This window comes from Pan troglodytes, chromosome 19 (assembly GCF_028858775.2).
Source record: "Pan troglodytes isolate AG18354 chromosome 19, NHGRI_mPanTro3-v2.0_pri, whole genome shotgun sequence".
Classification (NCBI taxonomy): Eukaryota; Metazoa; Chordata; class Mammalia; order Primates; family Hominidae; genus Pan; species Pan troglodytes.
In genome coordinates, this window is record NC_072417.2 from 81,340,261 (window position 1) to 81,355,584 (window position 15,324).

At 47.3% G+C, this 15,324-nt stretch overlaps 1 protein-coding gene across 6 annotated transcripts in view; it reads left to right on the forward strand.

The window, feature by feature from the left end:
• Positions 1 to 15,324, forward strand: part of ARSG (arylsulfatase G) — a 187,640-nt gene that overhangs the window by 103,680 nt on the left and 68,636 nt on the right. For all 6 annotated transcript variants that reach the window (XM_024350567.3, XM_511646.9, XM_054670626.2 and 3 more), the window contains 2 exons: positions 7,615 to 7,811; positions 9,510 to 9,590. In XM_024350567.3, the coding sequence (XP_024206335.2) occupies positions 7,615 to 7,811; positions 9,510 to 9,590 (278 nt within the window). The remainder of the gene's footprint in view (positions 1 to 7,614; positions 7,812 to 9,509; positions 9,591 to 15,324) is intronic.

Consider the following 15,324-nt stretch of genomic DNA (forward strand, 5'->3'; position numbering starts at 1 on the left):
ATTCTCCTGCCTCAGCCTCCCGAGTAGCTGGGATTACAGGCGCCTGCCACCACACCCAGCTAATTTTTGTATTTTTAGTAGAGACGGCGTTTCACCATGTTGGCCAAGCTTGTCTCGAACTCCCGACCTCAGGTGATCTACCTGCCTCAGCCTCCCAAAGTGCTGGGATTACAGGTGTGAGCTACCGTGCCCGGCCTGAAATCAGACCTTTCAAACAAATCAATCTTCCATGGTGTCATGTACTACACATTGAAATCCTAACTCTTAATGGGGTGGTATTAGGAGGTGGGGCCATTAGGAGGAAATTAGGTTTAGATAAGATCATGAGAGTGAAGCCCCCATGTTGGGATTAGTGTTTGTATTAAAAGAAGAGAAAGAGACTATGGTGTGCTCTCTCCTGGCCATGTGAGGATACAGTGGGAAGGCACCTGTCTGTTAATAAGCCAAGAATCAGCCCCTTACCAGACAGTGGACTTCCCAGCCTCTAGAATTGGGAGACGTAAAGTCAGGCGTGGTGGCTCATGCCTGTAATCCCAACACTTTGGGAGGCCAAGGGTAGGAGATTGCTTGAGCTCAGGCGTTCAAGACCAGTCTGCACAACATAGTGAGACCACCCCCATCTCTACAAAAAACACAACAAAACAAACAAACAAACAAACAAACAAATAGGTCCTTCTGCAGTCTAGAACCTGGAAAAAGAAAAAAAAGGCCAGGCACGGTGGCTCACGCCTGTAATCCCAGCACTTTGGGAGGCCGAGGCGGGTAGATCACATGCAGTCAGAAGAAGTTCGAGATCAGCCTGGCCAACATGGTGAAACCCCATCTCTATTAAAGATACAAAAATTAGCCAGGCGTGGTGGCACATGCCTGTAATCCCAGCTACTTGAGAGGCTGAGGTAGGAGAATGCTTGAACCCAGGAGACGGAGGTTGCAGTGAGCCGAGATCATGCCATTACACTCCAGCCTGGGCAACAAGAGCGAAACTCTCAGAAAAAACAACGACAACAAACAAACAAACAAAAACAACAACAACAACAAAACCCAAAAAACAGAATTGGGAGAAGTCGATGGTTGTATACTAAGCCACCCCAGGGAGTGGTATTTTGTTATAGCATCCCTAGCAGGCTAAGACACAGGACACGCATCTTTTGGAACTAGGTCCTCAGGATGCAGAGATGAAAGACATGTTCCAGCCTTCATGAGCTCATCCCTGGGATCTGCAGAATTCTCCGTTTTCCTTGACTCACTACCCGTCTTCATTGCTGGCCCCCATGCTTGCCTAAGTGCCCCTGCTGTGGTGCTGCCCCCGCCTCATCTTGCCTCTCACCCGGCTCCCACCCGACACCAACCTATGTCAGGGATCCAGGTTCAGCTCCAAAGACCATACTCACCCCCAACCCCTCTTTCTCCTTTCTCCTGTTTGAATGCAGAGACGGATCTCTAGTGAGTGAGAGAATAAACTAATGACTAGCGAGGCAATCATATCGAACGTCTCCCCCAGGGCTATGTTCTCTGCCTTGTGTGGTCACCACACACCGTCCTCCAGGTCCCACTGTCTCAGGGATCTTTCCCTCCCCTCCACACCCCAAACCCCATTTGGTTCCCCTGTTACACCTTCCACAGCACCTTGTATTTCTCTTCCATCTCTCCTACGGGCTGAGTATTCCGTATCTGGAATGCTTGGGACCAGAAGTATTTCAGATTTTGGATTTTTAAAGATTTTGGACTATTTGCCTTATACTTAACCGGCTGAGCATCCCTAATCCTCCCATGAGTATTTCCTTTGAGTGTCAGGTCAGCGCTCAAACAGTTTCGGAGTTTGGAGTATTTTGGATTTTCAGATTTGGGATGCGCTGCCTATACTAACTTTTAAAATAATCATCTTATTTATATTTTAGTTGCCTTTTTCTCTTTTCTGGTCTCAATTAGATGTTAAACTCCAAGAGGGTGGAAATCGTATCTATTGTGCTCATTCCTCTGTCCCCAGTGCCCAGTTAGAGCTTAATAAATATTTAATGAATGAATGAATGAATGAGTGAGTTACTTTATCCAGCTCCAGTGATGTGCTGGTGCTGTGCCAGGGATTCAAACGTGAATTAAACATGTCCAGTCTCTGAGTGATTCCCAAGCTAGTGGGGAAACAGATATGTAAAAACATGGCTTTAATGCAGGTTGTTTGTATCTTATTAATACCGCAAGAAGCAGGGAAAAGGGCTATGGCAGGGATGGGGGCAGACAGGAGGCAGCCAACCATGACCTGGGAACAAAGGAGGAGGACTATTGGTGGCTTTGGAATTGGATCTTAAGAACTGATTAAGTGTTTTTAGACAAGATAACAGGGAGAATACTGCTGAGAGAGGAATAACATAGACGAGGCACAGGAAGTAGGTGAGGTGCTTGGGACACTGGCATATAGAAAGAGTCTTTGACGGGGAAGGAAGGTCAGGCTGGAAGGGACGGAGATAGGGAAAGCTGCAAAGACTGGGTGAGGAGTTTGGATTGACCCTGCAGGCTGCAATGAGCCCTAGTACGTTTCTTTTGTTTCTTTTCTTTTTTTCTTTTTTGAGATGGAGTTTTGCTCTTGTTGCCCAGGCTGGAGTGCAATGGCGCGATCTCGGCTCACCGCAACCTCTGCCTCCCAGGTTCAAGCGATTCTCCTGCCTCAGCCTCCCGAGTAGCTGGGATTACAGGCATACACCACCATGCCCAGATAATTTTGTATTTTTAGTAGAGATGGGGTTTCTTCATGTTGGTCAGGCTGGTCTCGAACTCCTGACCTTAGGTGATCCAACTGCCTCGGCCTCCCAAAGTGCTGGGATTACAGGCGTGAGCCATCGTGCCTGGCCGAGCCCTAGTACGTTTCTAAATAGAGATCTGCCAGATCAAGTCTGGGTTAGAGAAGGTTGTCTGTGATGCCAGGGTCTAGTGGAAGATGGCAAAATGGTGGGGCGGGGGACAAGTGGTTATTGCAGCAGTCCATTTCAGAGAGACCCCTTGCCCATCCATCCCCAGGGAGCCACCACCAGAGAGGCCAGTGGGCTGAGAGCTGCAGGTGTTCATTTCCCCCTGCATGAGGGAAGCCCTGCCTTCACCTCCAGGCCTGCCTCCCTCCACCCAGGCACCATCTGGGGACACTTCTTGAGAGATGGGTGCCTCTCACCTGCCCTCTTCCATTTCGGATCAGATGATTTGCCCCAGCCTTAACGGTCCCTGCACCATAATCTTCTCCACACCCTGTCTCCACACCCTGCCCCATCCTCTTGCTCTCCTGGAATGTCCCCTCTGTCATCTTGTTTTTTTCCTTCTCTACTCACCATTCCACTTGTTTTCCCACAAAAATAGCATGTGTTCCCTTTAGTAATCTCGGAAAACTGAGACAAGCAAACAAAAAAAAATCACCCTGAATTCCACCCCAGAGATAACCTGTTTTTTGTTGTTGTTGTTGTTTTGTTTTTTGTTTATTTGAGACAGAGTCTTGCTCTGTTGCCTAGGCTGGAGTGCAGTGGCACAATCTGGGCTCACTGCAACCTCCGCCTCCTGGGTTCAAGCCATTCTCTTGCTGGCTGGGATTACAGGCACGCGTCACCATGCCTGGCTAATTTTTGTATTTTTAGTAGAGACAGGGTTTCACCATGTTGGCCAGGCTGGTCTTGAACTCCTGACCTCAGGTGATCCACCCACCTCGGCCTCACAAAAGTTCTGGGATTACAGGTGTGAGGATGACCTGTTTTAATACCTCTGAGTATGTTCTTCTAGCCTCATTCTATGCTGGTGCATAAACATGTGTTTCCCTGGTTTTATTAAGGTATACTTGAAATGAATGTGTTTTAGAAAACAAAAGTGGTGTCACATTGTGATATAATCAGTATTTTTTTAAAGCATCAGGTGTCCCCCACTCTATTTTCCATTCAGCACAGGTGCATAATGAAGAGGTGGCTTGCGGGACGGATGTCCCCAAGGGACTAGTCTGTGTGGGCTCTGACTGATGCCATATTTTGGAATCTAGCCTGGCATCAGGATGCAGGGAAAGAGGTACATCCTTGGGCACCATTTATGCTTACTACTGCTGGCATGTATTCAACATTATTAACAAGGAAGCGGTCGGGCGCAGTGGCTCATGCCTGTAACCCCAGCACTTTGGGAGGCCAAGGCAGGCAGATCACTTGAAGTCAGGAGTTCGAGACCAGCCTGGCCAACATGGCAAAACCTCATCTCTACTAAAAATACAAAAATTAGCCAGGTGTGGTGGCGTGCATGCCTGTAGTCCCAGCTACTCGGGAGGCTGAGGCAGGAGAATTGCTTGAACCTGGGAGGCGGAGGTTGTAGTGAGCCAAGATCGCGCCACTGCACTCCAGCTTGGGAGACAGAGCGAGACTCCGTCTCAGAAACAAAAAACAACAACAAAATAAGCTACCATTTATTAGATGCTTAGTGTGGGAAGTTACACAACTTTGTTGGGGAGGTCTGATTGTCCCCATTTTATAGATGACAGAGGTTAAGTTAATTGTCCAGGGCTACACAGTCATGAAATAACAAATCTGGAGGTTTGGATGCAGGATTCTCAAGCCTGTGCTCTTCATCAGCCTGTGCTCTGCCATCTCTCATAACTGCCTGTCTCTGTAAGCCTCTGGCTCAGGGTGCTAATGTGACTTTGATAATGGGTGAGAGTTTGGAAGATGATGATGGATGATGAAGGGTGGACAGCAGGACCACCCCTCGCCCATACACATGGTGAGCTGATTTCTAAGAAAACAGCTGCAATCTGTAGCATTTGCCAATTCCTGAGGTGTAAATACTCAATCTCACCATGGCTGATTTCCAGCTATGGAGATGTCACCGAATGTGGCATTGAGAAATGATGGGCAGTAGCAAGCCATTGTGTGTTATTTCCACCACACAGATACAATAGGTGTAAATAACCCCATGAGCCTACATCATAGTAGAATGTAGTAGTTGGGAAGTGATAAATGGTGAGAATGTACTGCTTTCAAAAAATATTATTTATTTATTTAATTTATTTTTTTTTTGAGACAGAGTCTCGATCTGTCGCCCAGGCTGGAGTGCAGTGCACAATCTTGGCTCACTGCAACCTCTGCCTCCTGGTTTCAAGTGGTTCTTCCTGCCTCAGCCTCCCGAGTAGCTGGGATTACAGGCACCTGCCCCCACGCCTGGCTAATTTTTGTATTTGTTAGTAGAGGCAGGGTTTTGCCATCTTGGCCCAGCTGGTCTCAAACTCCTGACCTCAAGTGATCCGCCTGCCTCGGCCTCCCAAAGTGCTGGGATTACAGGTGTGAGCCACCACGCCTGGCAAAAAAAAAAAAATAATAAAATTTATTTAATTGTGAACTTTTATAATTGAATTTTTAGCAATGGCCATGTTTAACAACTGGTTTGCAAAATTCTTGAAATTTGAGCCAGGTCTAGGCACCACTGCAATATGGAATCTACCTGAAAATTAAAAAAAGCCACCCCCACTGGCCAGGCACTGCCCTGTGCAGGGTAACCAGCCAGTAGATTGTAAGCTGGAAATAAGGACCCATTCACTCAGCAGGATGTCCTGATGCAGGCCACAACCTGCACAACTGTACATGACCATCCCTGGGAGAGTTGGCATCAGGCACTGCAAATCATTGCTGTACGAAAACACTAGGCAAGAATGGAGATGTTTTCTGTCTGCACTGTCCAAGCTGCTAGCCTCTAGCCACCTGCTGCTGCTGAGCATTTGAAATGTGGCTAGGAATTTATGTATGTGTGTGTGTGTGTGTGTGTGTGTATTTTATTGTGGGTATGTATATATACAGGTATATATAATCATAAAATGTTACCATCTTAACCATTTTAAATGTAAAGTTCTGTCGCATTAAACATTCACTTTGTTTTGCAACCATTACCACTATCCATCTTCAGAACTGTTTCATTTTTTCTAACTGAAACTGTACCCATGAAACATAAACTGCCCAGTTTTTCTTCCCCGCAGTGCCCCGCCACTCACCATCCTACCTTCTGTCTCTGAATTTGACTATTATGGGTACCTCACACAAGTGGAATCATACAATTATCTGTTTCTTGGTGACTGGATTATTTCACTTAGCATAATATTTTCCGGGTCCACCCATGTGCTAGCGTGTGGGCCATGGAACTTTTAATATGATTTAATTATCATTAATTTAAATCTAAATAGCTACATGTGACTTGTGGCTGCTGCCCTGAACAACACAACTCTAGCAATGTTGCAGAGAAAGTGTGGATTAAAATGGGGAAGGCAGACGCCCCTGTCTTGGGACTTGTGTCCAGGGTTTTATGCATAGCAAAGAGAACTGAGTGCAAGCACAGTCCCGGGCGGCAGACCCTGGGAGCCAGGGTGCAGGGGGGATTTGAGGGCACAGTTGGCTATAGAGCAAGGCTGTAAGGTGGTGTAAACCAGGGTGAGCTAAGGAGAACCCTGGGGACAACTGAATCTCTGCGTGAACTAGTATGAAAGGGCCATGCATCTACCCCCACCGGAATGTTGTTGACTCTGTATTCTCCCAATACCCTTGCTTGGTGTCCTCTGAAAGACCCCCCATGGATGGATCTGTGGGAGAGGGGCCCCCTGAAGGTCCCTGCCACCGTTGTGATTCTGCAGCTGCTCTTGGCTGGGAGTAGGACTGGGACCTTTGCTTGGAGGCCACGCCAGCTCCCTCCAAGCCTTTCATTCTGCACTTTCCAGGGAAATCAGGATTAGTACAGAGGCAGCCGAACAACAAGGCCTCTGACAGAGCCCTGATCTAGATGTTACCTGGTGGTCATATGTGTCCTTGAAATTCCTGTGATCAACTCGAGACAACCATTTATCTCTTAGAAAGGAACAAGGCTGGCCAGGCACAGTGGCTCACGCCTGTAATCCCAGCACTTTGGGAGGCCGAGGAGGGCAGCTCACCCGAGGTCAGGAGTTTGAGACCAACCTAGCCAACGTAGCAAAACCCCATCTCTACTAAAAATACAAAATTAGATGGGCATGGGGGTGGGCACCTGTAATCCCAGCTACTCAGGAGGCTGAGGCGGGAGTATCGCTTGAACCCAGGAGGCGGAAGTTGCAGTGTGACAATATCGCGCCACTGCACTCCAGCCTGGGCGACAAGAGTGCGACTCTGTCTCAAAAAAAAAGAAAGAAAGGAATGAGAGGCTGAGAATGGACAGGATAGTCTGGATGCTGCAAAATAAAATTTAAAGGTGTGTGTGTGTGCCTTAGACTTTACAGTGTGGCAGTTAAGAGCAAGATTCGGACATGTAACTAATTGCATATCCTGGGCAAGTCCTTTAATCTCTAAGCTTCTGATTCTTCGTCTGAAAAACGGGGCTATGATGAGGACGAACCTAGACAACGTGAGTCCCATATAATAAGCTCTCAGTAAATGATAAGGGATAGTAACTGTTATTACAATTCTCATTTTTAATTGGCTAACCAGATTGCTTTCACATTTCCTTGGAAGGTTCTGGATAAATGTGTCCTTCTTGAGCCCGTGGGGCAGAAGGAGCTTTGGGGATTTTCCTGGAGGAGAGGGAGGATCCCTGAGGCACCAGATGAGCCAGGAGAGCCTTCTGCAGAGTCACCTCTTGGTTCTCCTGTTTCAGCACCAGCGGGAGGCCCTTCCTGCTCTATGTGGCACTGGCCCACATGCACGTGCCCTTACCCGTGACTCAGCTACCAGCAGCGCCACGGGGCAGAAGCCTGTATGGTGCAGGGCTCCAGGAGATGGACAGTCTGGTGGGCCAGATCAAGGACAAAGTTGACCACACAGTGAAGGAAAACACATTCCTCTGGTTTACAGGTAAAGTAGTAAAAGCCAGCCAGCCTAACTGCCATTTAATAGACAACCTTGCACATTACCTGTGAAGAGCAGAGTCTGGCCCCGTGATCCCCTTTCATAGGTCAGGAGGCTTGCTTTGAACTTGTGGCCCAGATAAGGCTTGCTGGCCTGAATGCTGAGCACCTGTCCATTGGGGCCTCCAAGGCCAAGTCCCTGGAAAGGTTTGCACACACAGAGTAGGCACCTTGCTGGCCCCTTGTGTGTCGATTCAGGCTATCTGGGTATTGCTCTTAATTGCCATTGAATGACATTGACATTGTGAGCCTGTGTTGTCCCTGTGCAGTTCTAAGATTTCCCTCTTCTCCATCTTCCCTGGTCCCAAAGATTCTACTTGCTGCCACTCCCCGTGTCACGTCTTTTGGCTGAGTGGCCTTAGCGAGCTGAACTAGTGGCCTCTTTAAAGGCCTCACACATGCATTGTGTGTTTTAGGTTTCTGTCTGGAGCGACTGCAGAGGTTATAAGCACTGCTTTTGGCCAGGTTGACTCACACCTATAATCTAATAACAGCACTTTGGGAGGCTGAGGCAGGCGGATCACCTGAGGTCAGGAGTTCGAGACCAGCCTGGCCAACATGGCAAAACCCTGTCTCCACTAAAAGTACAAAAATTATCTGGGCATATTGGCACACGCCTGTAGTCCCAGCTACTCTGGAGGCTGAGGCAGGAGAATCGCTTAAACCTGGGAGGCGGAGGTTGCAGTGAGCTGAGATCGTGTCACTGCACTCCGGCCTGGGAGACAGAGCAAGACTCTGTCTCAAAAAAAAAAAAGCACTGCTTTCGGGTCAAGTAGAGACTTATACTCTCTACCGTGCAGTGAAGGTGTTACAAACTCCTACAGGGTTTGAATCTATACTCTACTATTGGGGGAATTCCCTTAATCTCTCAGTCTCCTTTTCCTCATCTGCAAAATTAAGCTAATAACGGAATCTACTCCATAGCATGTTGGAGGATTATGAGATGATGTATGTGAAACACTGGGTGCATAATAAATGCTCAATAAACAGTTGCTGGGCTGAAGCTGATGACGGTGGCAATGAGATTGCTGAAACCTTACAAAAAGGCAAGGGAGGAAAGAGGAAGGAAGAGGAGGAAAGGCAAGGAAGGCAAGAGGCTCACGATGGGACTGGGTTGGGGCAGGAAAAGGCCACCTGTCTCTGAAAGCCCAGTAGAGACACGTCTCATATCAAGGGTTGTTCTTCACGGATGGGAATCATATTTGTCTTTATTTATTTATATTTATTTATTTTTTTAGATGGAGTCTCGCTCCGTCACCCAGGCTGGAGTGCAGTGGCAGGATCTCGCGTCACTGCAACCTCCGCCTCCTGGGTTCAAGCGTTTTTTGCACCTCAGCCTACAGAGTAGCTGGGATTATAGGTGCCCACGACCATGCCCGGCTAATTTTTGTATTTTTAGTAGAGAAGGGGTTTCACCATGTCGGCCAGGCTGGTCTGGAACTCCTGACCTCAAGTGATCTGCTTGCCTCTGCCTCCCAAAGTGCTGGATTACAAGCGTGAGCCACTGCACTAGGCCCATGTTTGTCTTTATAAGTCCTTTTTCTATCTAGTTCCTGCTCTGCGCAAGGGATATAGGGCCAGAGTGGGAGGGTCAGCGAAAGTGTCCAACCAGCCTGGTGACCATTATGCTTTTTCTGGTTTCTAGGAGACAATGGCCCGTGGGCTCAGAAGTGTGAGCTAGCGGGCAGTGTGGGTCCCTTCACTGGATTATGGCAAACTCGTCAAGGTAAGGGGCTCAGCTGGGGTTGGTGGATCCCATTGCAATGCTGAGCCCAGGCTGGGGTGTGGGATTCTGCCTCCGGGTGGGGGACAACTTATATCTGGGCCTTAGGGTCGTCATTGTGAAACAGGGACACATTTGCTCACCAGCCACCAGCACCCAGAGAAGAAGGAACAAGTAGTGGTGGAGAAAACGACTGCTCAGTTTGGACCATCCCTGTCTCTCCTTTCCTCCTAGAACTTCCCAAAGGCGGCCAGCCCTCCACCCAATGAGCCAGTCTACCTACAAACATTCCAACAAATGAGCTTTGTCTTTACTTTCATCCTGTTCCCTTGCTCTTCCTCCTTCCTTTTTAAAACTTCATCCCTCCATCCATCTAACCATTCATTTGTTTCATCCATTCAAAAAATATTTAGTGTACAACTGTACAAGGTTTTTAATGTACATTGTCTCCAGTTCTTACAAGAGTGAGAGGGTGGCAGTCATAGCTCCATTTACAGATGAAGAAAAAGAGAGGCTAGGCCGAGCGTGGTGGCTCACGCCTGTAATCCCAGCACTTTGGGAAGCCCAGGCGGGCGGATCACGAGGTCAGGAGATGGAGACCATCCTGGCTAACACGGTGAAACCCCATCTCTACTAAAAATACAAAAAACTAGCCGGGCGTGGTGGCGGGCGCCTGTAGTCCCAGCTACACAGGAGGCTGAGGCAGGAGAATGGCGTGAACCTGGGAGGCGGAACTCGCAGAGACAGAGCCGAGATCTGCACTCCAGCCTGGGCGAGAGTGCGAGACTCCGTCTTAAAAAAAAAAAAAAAAAAAAAGAAGGAGCGAGGCTCAGAGAGGGTAAGTAATTTGCCCATGTCACACAGTTTGTGAGGAGGGAGCCAGGTTTTCCACTGAAGTTAAAGTTGGTGCTCGCCCTGCTGTACCATAATGCTTCTCACAGCTGCCTCTGTCTCTATTTCAACATCTTCCAACTTCCAACTCAGCTCTCATCTGCTCTGGGAGAGCTTTGCCACAAGGACCTCACTTTCTGAGACTGCAGCCACGCTGGGGACAATTTGACATATGGACCAAATGCTTGAAAAATACGCATATCATTTGATGCATCAATTCCTCCTGTAAGAATTTGTCTTAAGGAAATAATTAGGCACATGCTCAATGACATACGAAAAAGGATGCTCATTGCAGTGAATTTTTTTCATAGTTGGACATAACCCAAGTGTCTAGTAAGAAGATAGTGCTTAAAGAAATTATTATACCTCCATTAAAAGGAATAACAAAGAACCACTAAAATAATTCATCTTTATTGACTTGGAAACATTTACATGAAATATTTTTAAATGAATAAAGCAGGTTCCAGTATGGAACAACATGTAAAGTATGATTTTATTATATAAAAATAATCATATGTAGACTCCAAAAAATCTTGAAAGAGTCAAGAAAGGGTAACAAAACATTAGCAGTAATTACCTCTGGGCAGCGGAGGGAGAGTTGAAGGGGTGAATTTCCCCCCACAATAAACTGGTATTGTTTGTTTCATATAAATTAAATGTTTAGGAGGTATTTGTGTCCTAAACATTAGGGGTTCAGAGGTGGACCTGGCAAGTTTACCCTCATTGAGGGATGTGTGGGGTAGAATTTTAGATCTGGGACTGTGTATTAGTCCACAGACTAATACACACAATCGCACCATTCTTGAATTAGAGGGAACCAAAAAGGTCTATCTGTCTGTCTGTCTGCCTGTTCTATCTATCTGTCATCTATCTATCAATCGATCGATCGATCGATCGAAACACCAATACTCCAAGAGATAAACTCACATTGCTATAAAGAACTACCTGAGACAGGGTAATTTATAAAGAAAAGAGGTTGAATTGACTCACAGTTCTGTAGGCTGTACAGGAAGCATGGCTAGGGAGGCCTCAGGAAACTTACAATCATGGCAAAAGGCGAAGGGGAAGCGTGTATGTCCTACATGTTTGGAGCAGGAGGAAGAGAGTGAAGGGGAAGGCACCACACACTTTTAAACAGCCAAGGCTAATGAGAATTCACTCGCCATCATGAGAACAGCAAAGGGGAAATCCGCTCTCATGACCCAGTCGCCTTCCACCAGGCCCCTCCTCCAACACTGGGGATTACAATTCGTCATGAGATTTGGGTGGGGACAGAGAGCCAAACCGTATCAGGCTGTTTTCCCTGCTGTCAAACTCAATCCTGACCTATGGCCCTCAGCTGTCTCCAGGTGGTCTCCACTAGCACTCCCGTCATCGTATTAGTCTGGCAGGATAATTGTAGTTACCTAGAAACTGAAGCATTGTGCACCTCGATTCTGGTGCAGAGAAGGAAATGCTGATTTTTTTTTTTTTTTTTTGAGACAGAGTCCCACTCTGTCACCCAGGCTGGAGTGCAGTGGCACGATCTTGGCTCACTGCAGCCTCCACTTCCTGGGCTCAAGCGCTTCTCCTACCTCAGTCTCCCAAGTAGCGGGGATTACAGGTGTGTGCCACCACGCTCAGCTAATTTTTTATTTGTTTGTTTTTGTATTTGTATTTTTAGTAGAGACGGGGTTTCACCATGTTGGCCAGGTTGGTTTTGAATTCCTGACCTCAAATGATCCACCTGCCTCGGCCTCCCATAGTGCTGGGATTACAGGCATGAGCCACCGTGCCCGGCCGTGATCATTTTTATTTTTCAATTTTTTTTTTTTTTTGAGATGGAGTTTCACTCTTGTTCCCTGGGCTGGAGTGCAATGGCATGATCTCGGCTCACTACAACCTCTGCCTCCTGGGTTCAAGTGATTCTCCTGCCTCAGCCTTCCTAGTAGCTGCGATTACAGGCACCCACCACCACACCTGGCTGATTTTGTATTTTTAGTTGAGATGGGGTTTCTCCATGTTGGCCAGGCTGGTCTTGAACTCCTGACCTCAGGTGATCCACCCATCTCGGCCTCCCAAAGTGCTGGGATTACAGACGTGAGCCACCATGCCTGGCCTATTTTTCAATTTTAACCTATTGTCCCTTGGATCAGATATCTTGAGAACTTTAGGAGCAAGTGGCTGCGGGACTGTGGCCATATCTTGAGTCTGGAAATTTGAGTCGGGCTCAGGAGAGCTGAGTACCACCTCCCACTAACCTTTTCAGTGACCAGATTATTTTCTCTCTTGGAGTATTGGTGTTTCTCACTCTCACTCTCTCTCTCTATATATATGTATAGATCTTTTTGGTCCTCTTCAGTTCAAAAATGCTGTGATTTAGTTGTGATTTCTGGAGAGTTGGGTCAAGAGAAGATGCTAAGGAGGACTGGAGGTGGATGGGGGTGTGTCAAGAAACAGGAGCCAGCCGGGCGCGGTGGCTCACGCCTGTAATCCCAGCACTTTGGGAGGCTGAGGCGGGCGGATCATGAGGTCAGGAGATCGAGACCATCCTGACTAACACGGTGAAACCCCGTCTCTACTAAAAATACGAAAAATTAGCCGGGCATGGTGGCAGGCGCCTGTAGTCCCAGCTACTTGGGAGGCTGAGGCAGGAGAATGGCGTGAACCAGGGAGGCGGAGCTTGCAGTGAGCTGAGATCGCACCACTGGACTCCAGCCTGGGTGACAGAGCGAGACTCTGTCTCCAAAAAAAAAAAAAGAAAGAAAGAAAGAAACAAGAGCCTAGAGAAATACAGCATAAATGGGAGTGGCTTGTTGCATTAGCTGATTACAATTCCTCCTTTCTGTACCTGGGACACCCTTGGGCCAGGCTGTCATCTTCAGTGTTCAGTTAGAAAGCCTGGAATAGCCTGGTGTCAGAAGCCCCAAGGCTAAAAGTCCAGAAGGTGTGGAGACCATGGATGTAGGGGGAAGGATCTGTAAGTAAGTGGCTTCTCCGTGGGGAGAAGAATTGACCTACTGATCTATCTGAGGACTTGCCTTATTGATCTCTTCTCTCTTTATTAGGCAGTTTTGAAATAGTGAGTCAGGCTTAAGGATGTGGACTGGGACCCCATTCTTTGAGGGAATGATGAGAAATACATTTACTAGCTGGCCAGGTGCAGTGGCTCATGCCTGTAGTCCTAGCACTTTGGGAGGCTGAGGCAAGAAGATAGCTTGAGGTCAGGAGTTCAAGACCAGTCTGGCCAACATGGTGAAACCCCGTCTCTATTAAAAATACAAAAATTAACCAGGTATGGTGGCGGGCACCTGTAATCCCAGCTACTCGGGAGGCTGAGGCAGGAGAATCACTTGAACCTGGGAGGTGGAGGAGGTTGCAGTGAGCTGAGATTGCACCACTGCACTCCAGCCTGGGCAACAGAGTGAGACTCAGAAAAAAAAAAAAAAAGAAAAGAGAAAGAAAACAGAAAAATAAAAATAAATTTACTAGCTGGGCAACCACCATCTCTCCTTTCCTTCCTTCCTCCTGTAAACATTCATTGAGTGCCTACTGTTTTCTATTCCTCCTATTTGTTGAGCACCTACTGTGTGCCAGGAACTATCTTAGTGCTGGTGCTACAAAGATCAACAAAGCCCCAACCGCAAGGAATAATAGTCTAGAATAGTGTTTCTTTGATTTTAATATGCAGACAGTCCCCTGGGGATCTTGCTAACATACAGTTCTGACCCAAGAGGGCTGGGTTGCTGATGGGAGTTTTGCATTTCTAAGGTGCTCCTAGGTGACGCTGATGTGGTTGGTCCAGGGACCGAACTTTGAGAACCACCAGTCCAGAACATCTACATCTAGACCATGAGTCTAGAATCATCTGAGGGTAGAACTTTCAACTTTAGACCAATGGTTATCAAAGTGTGGTCCCTAACCAGCATCATTAGCACCACCTGAGAAATTGTTAACAGTACAAATTTTAGGGCTTCACCCTGGGCCAAAAGAATCAGAAACACTCGGGATGGGTCCCAGGAATCTGTGTTTGAACAAGTCCTTTGGGCGATAATGCAGGTTAAAATTTGAGAACTACCTGTCTAGAGCTACACAGTCTGGTATGTCAGGCACTAGCTACATATGGCTATTTAAATTAAAATTAATACAATTTAATTAAAATTCAATTCCTTGGTCACACCAGCCACACTTCCAGGGCTCAGTAGCCATATGTGGCTAGTGGCTACCATATTGGGTAGCAAATAGGCTTCCCTGGGGGTGGTTTGTGTTTTGAAGAATGAGTAGGAGACAGCCAGGAATTGGCAGGAGAAGAGGCTCTGGGCGAGGGCAGCAGCCCGGGCAGGGGTGGGAACATCGGGGAGTAGGAGCCGCTCCCTAGAGCTGCCCCTGTGTCTGTGAGTCTGGAGTTTGTGGCGACCAAGGAGAATAGCGAGAGATGGGGCCAGCGTTCAACGATCTTTTCAGTTTGGCTTTTATTTTAAGGAAATATGGAATCATGGGAAGATTTTAAGAGTGGGAGGGACATTATTTAATGTTAAATATGGAGGTGAAATTTACATCACATAAAATTAACATTTTAAGTTGTTCAGTTAAGTAGCACTTAGCACCTTCCCAATGTTGTGCAACGACCACATCTGTCTAGTTCCAAAACACTTTTATCACCCCAAAAGAAAACCCTATATCCTTTAATTAATTAATTAATTAATATTTTAGAGATACAGTCTTGCTCTGTCCCCCAGGCTGGAGTGCAATGGCGCGATCATAGCTCATTGCAGCCTCAAACTCCTGAGCTCAAGGGATCCCCCCACCTCATTCTCCTGAGTACCTTGGACTACAGGAGTGTGCCCTGCGTTTTTTTTTTTTCTGA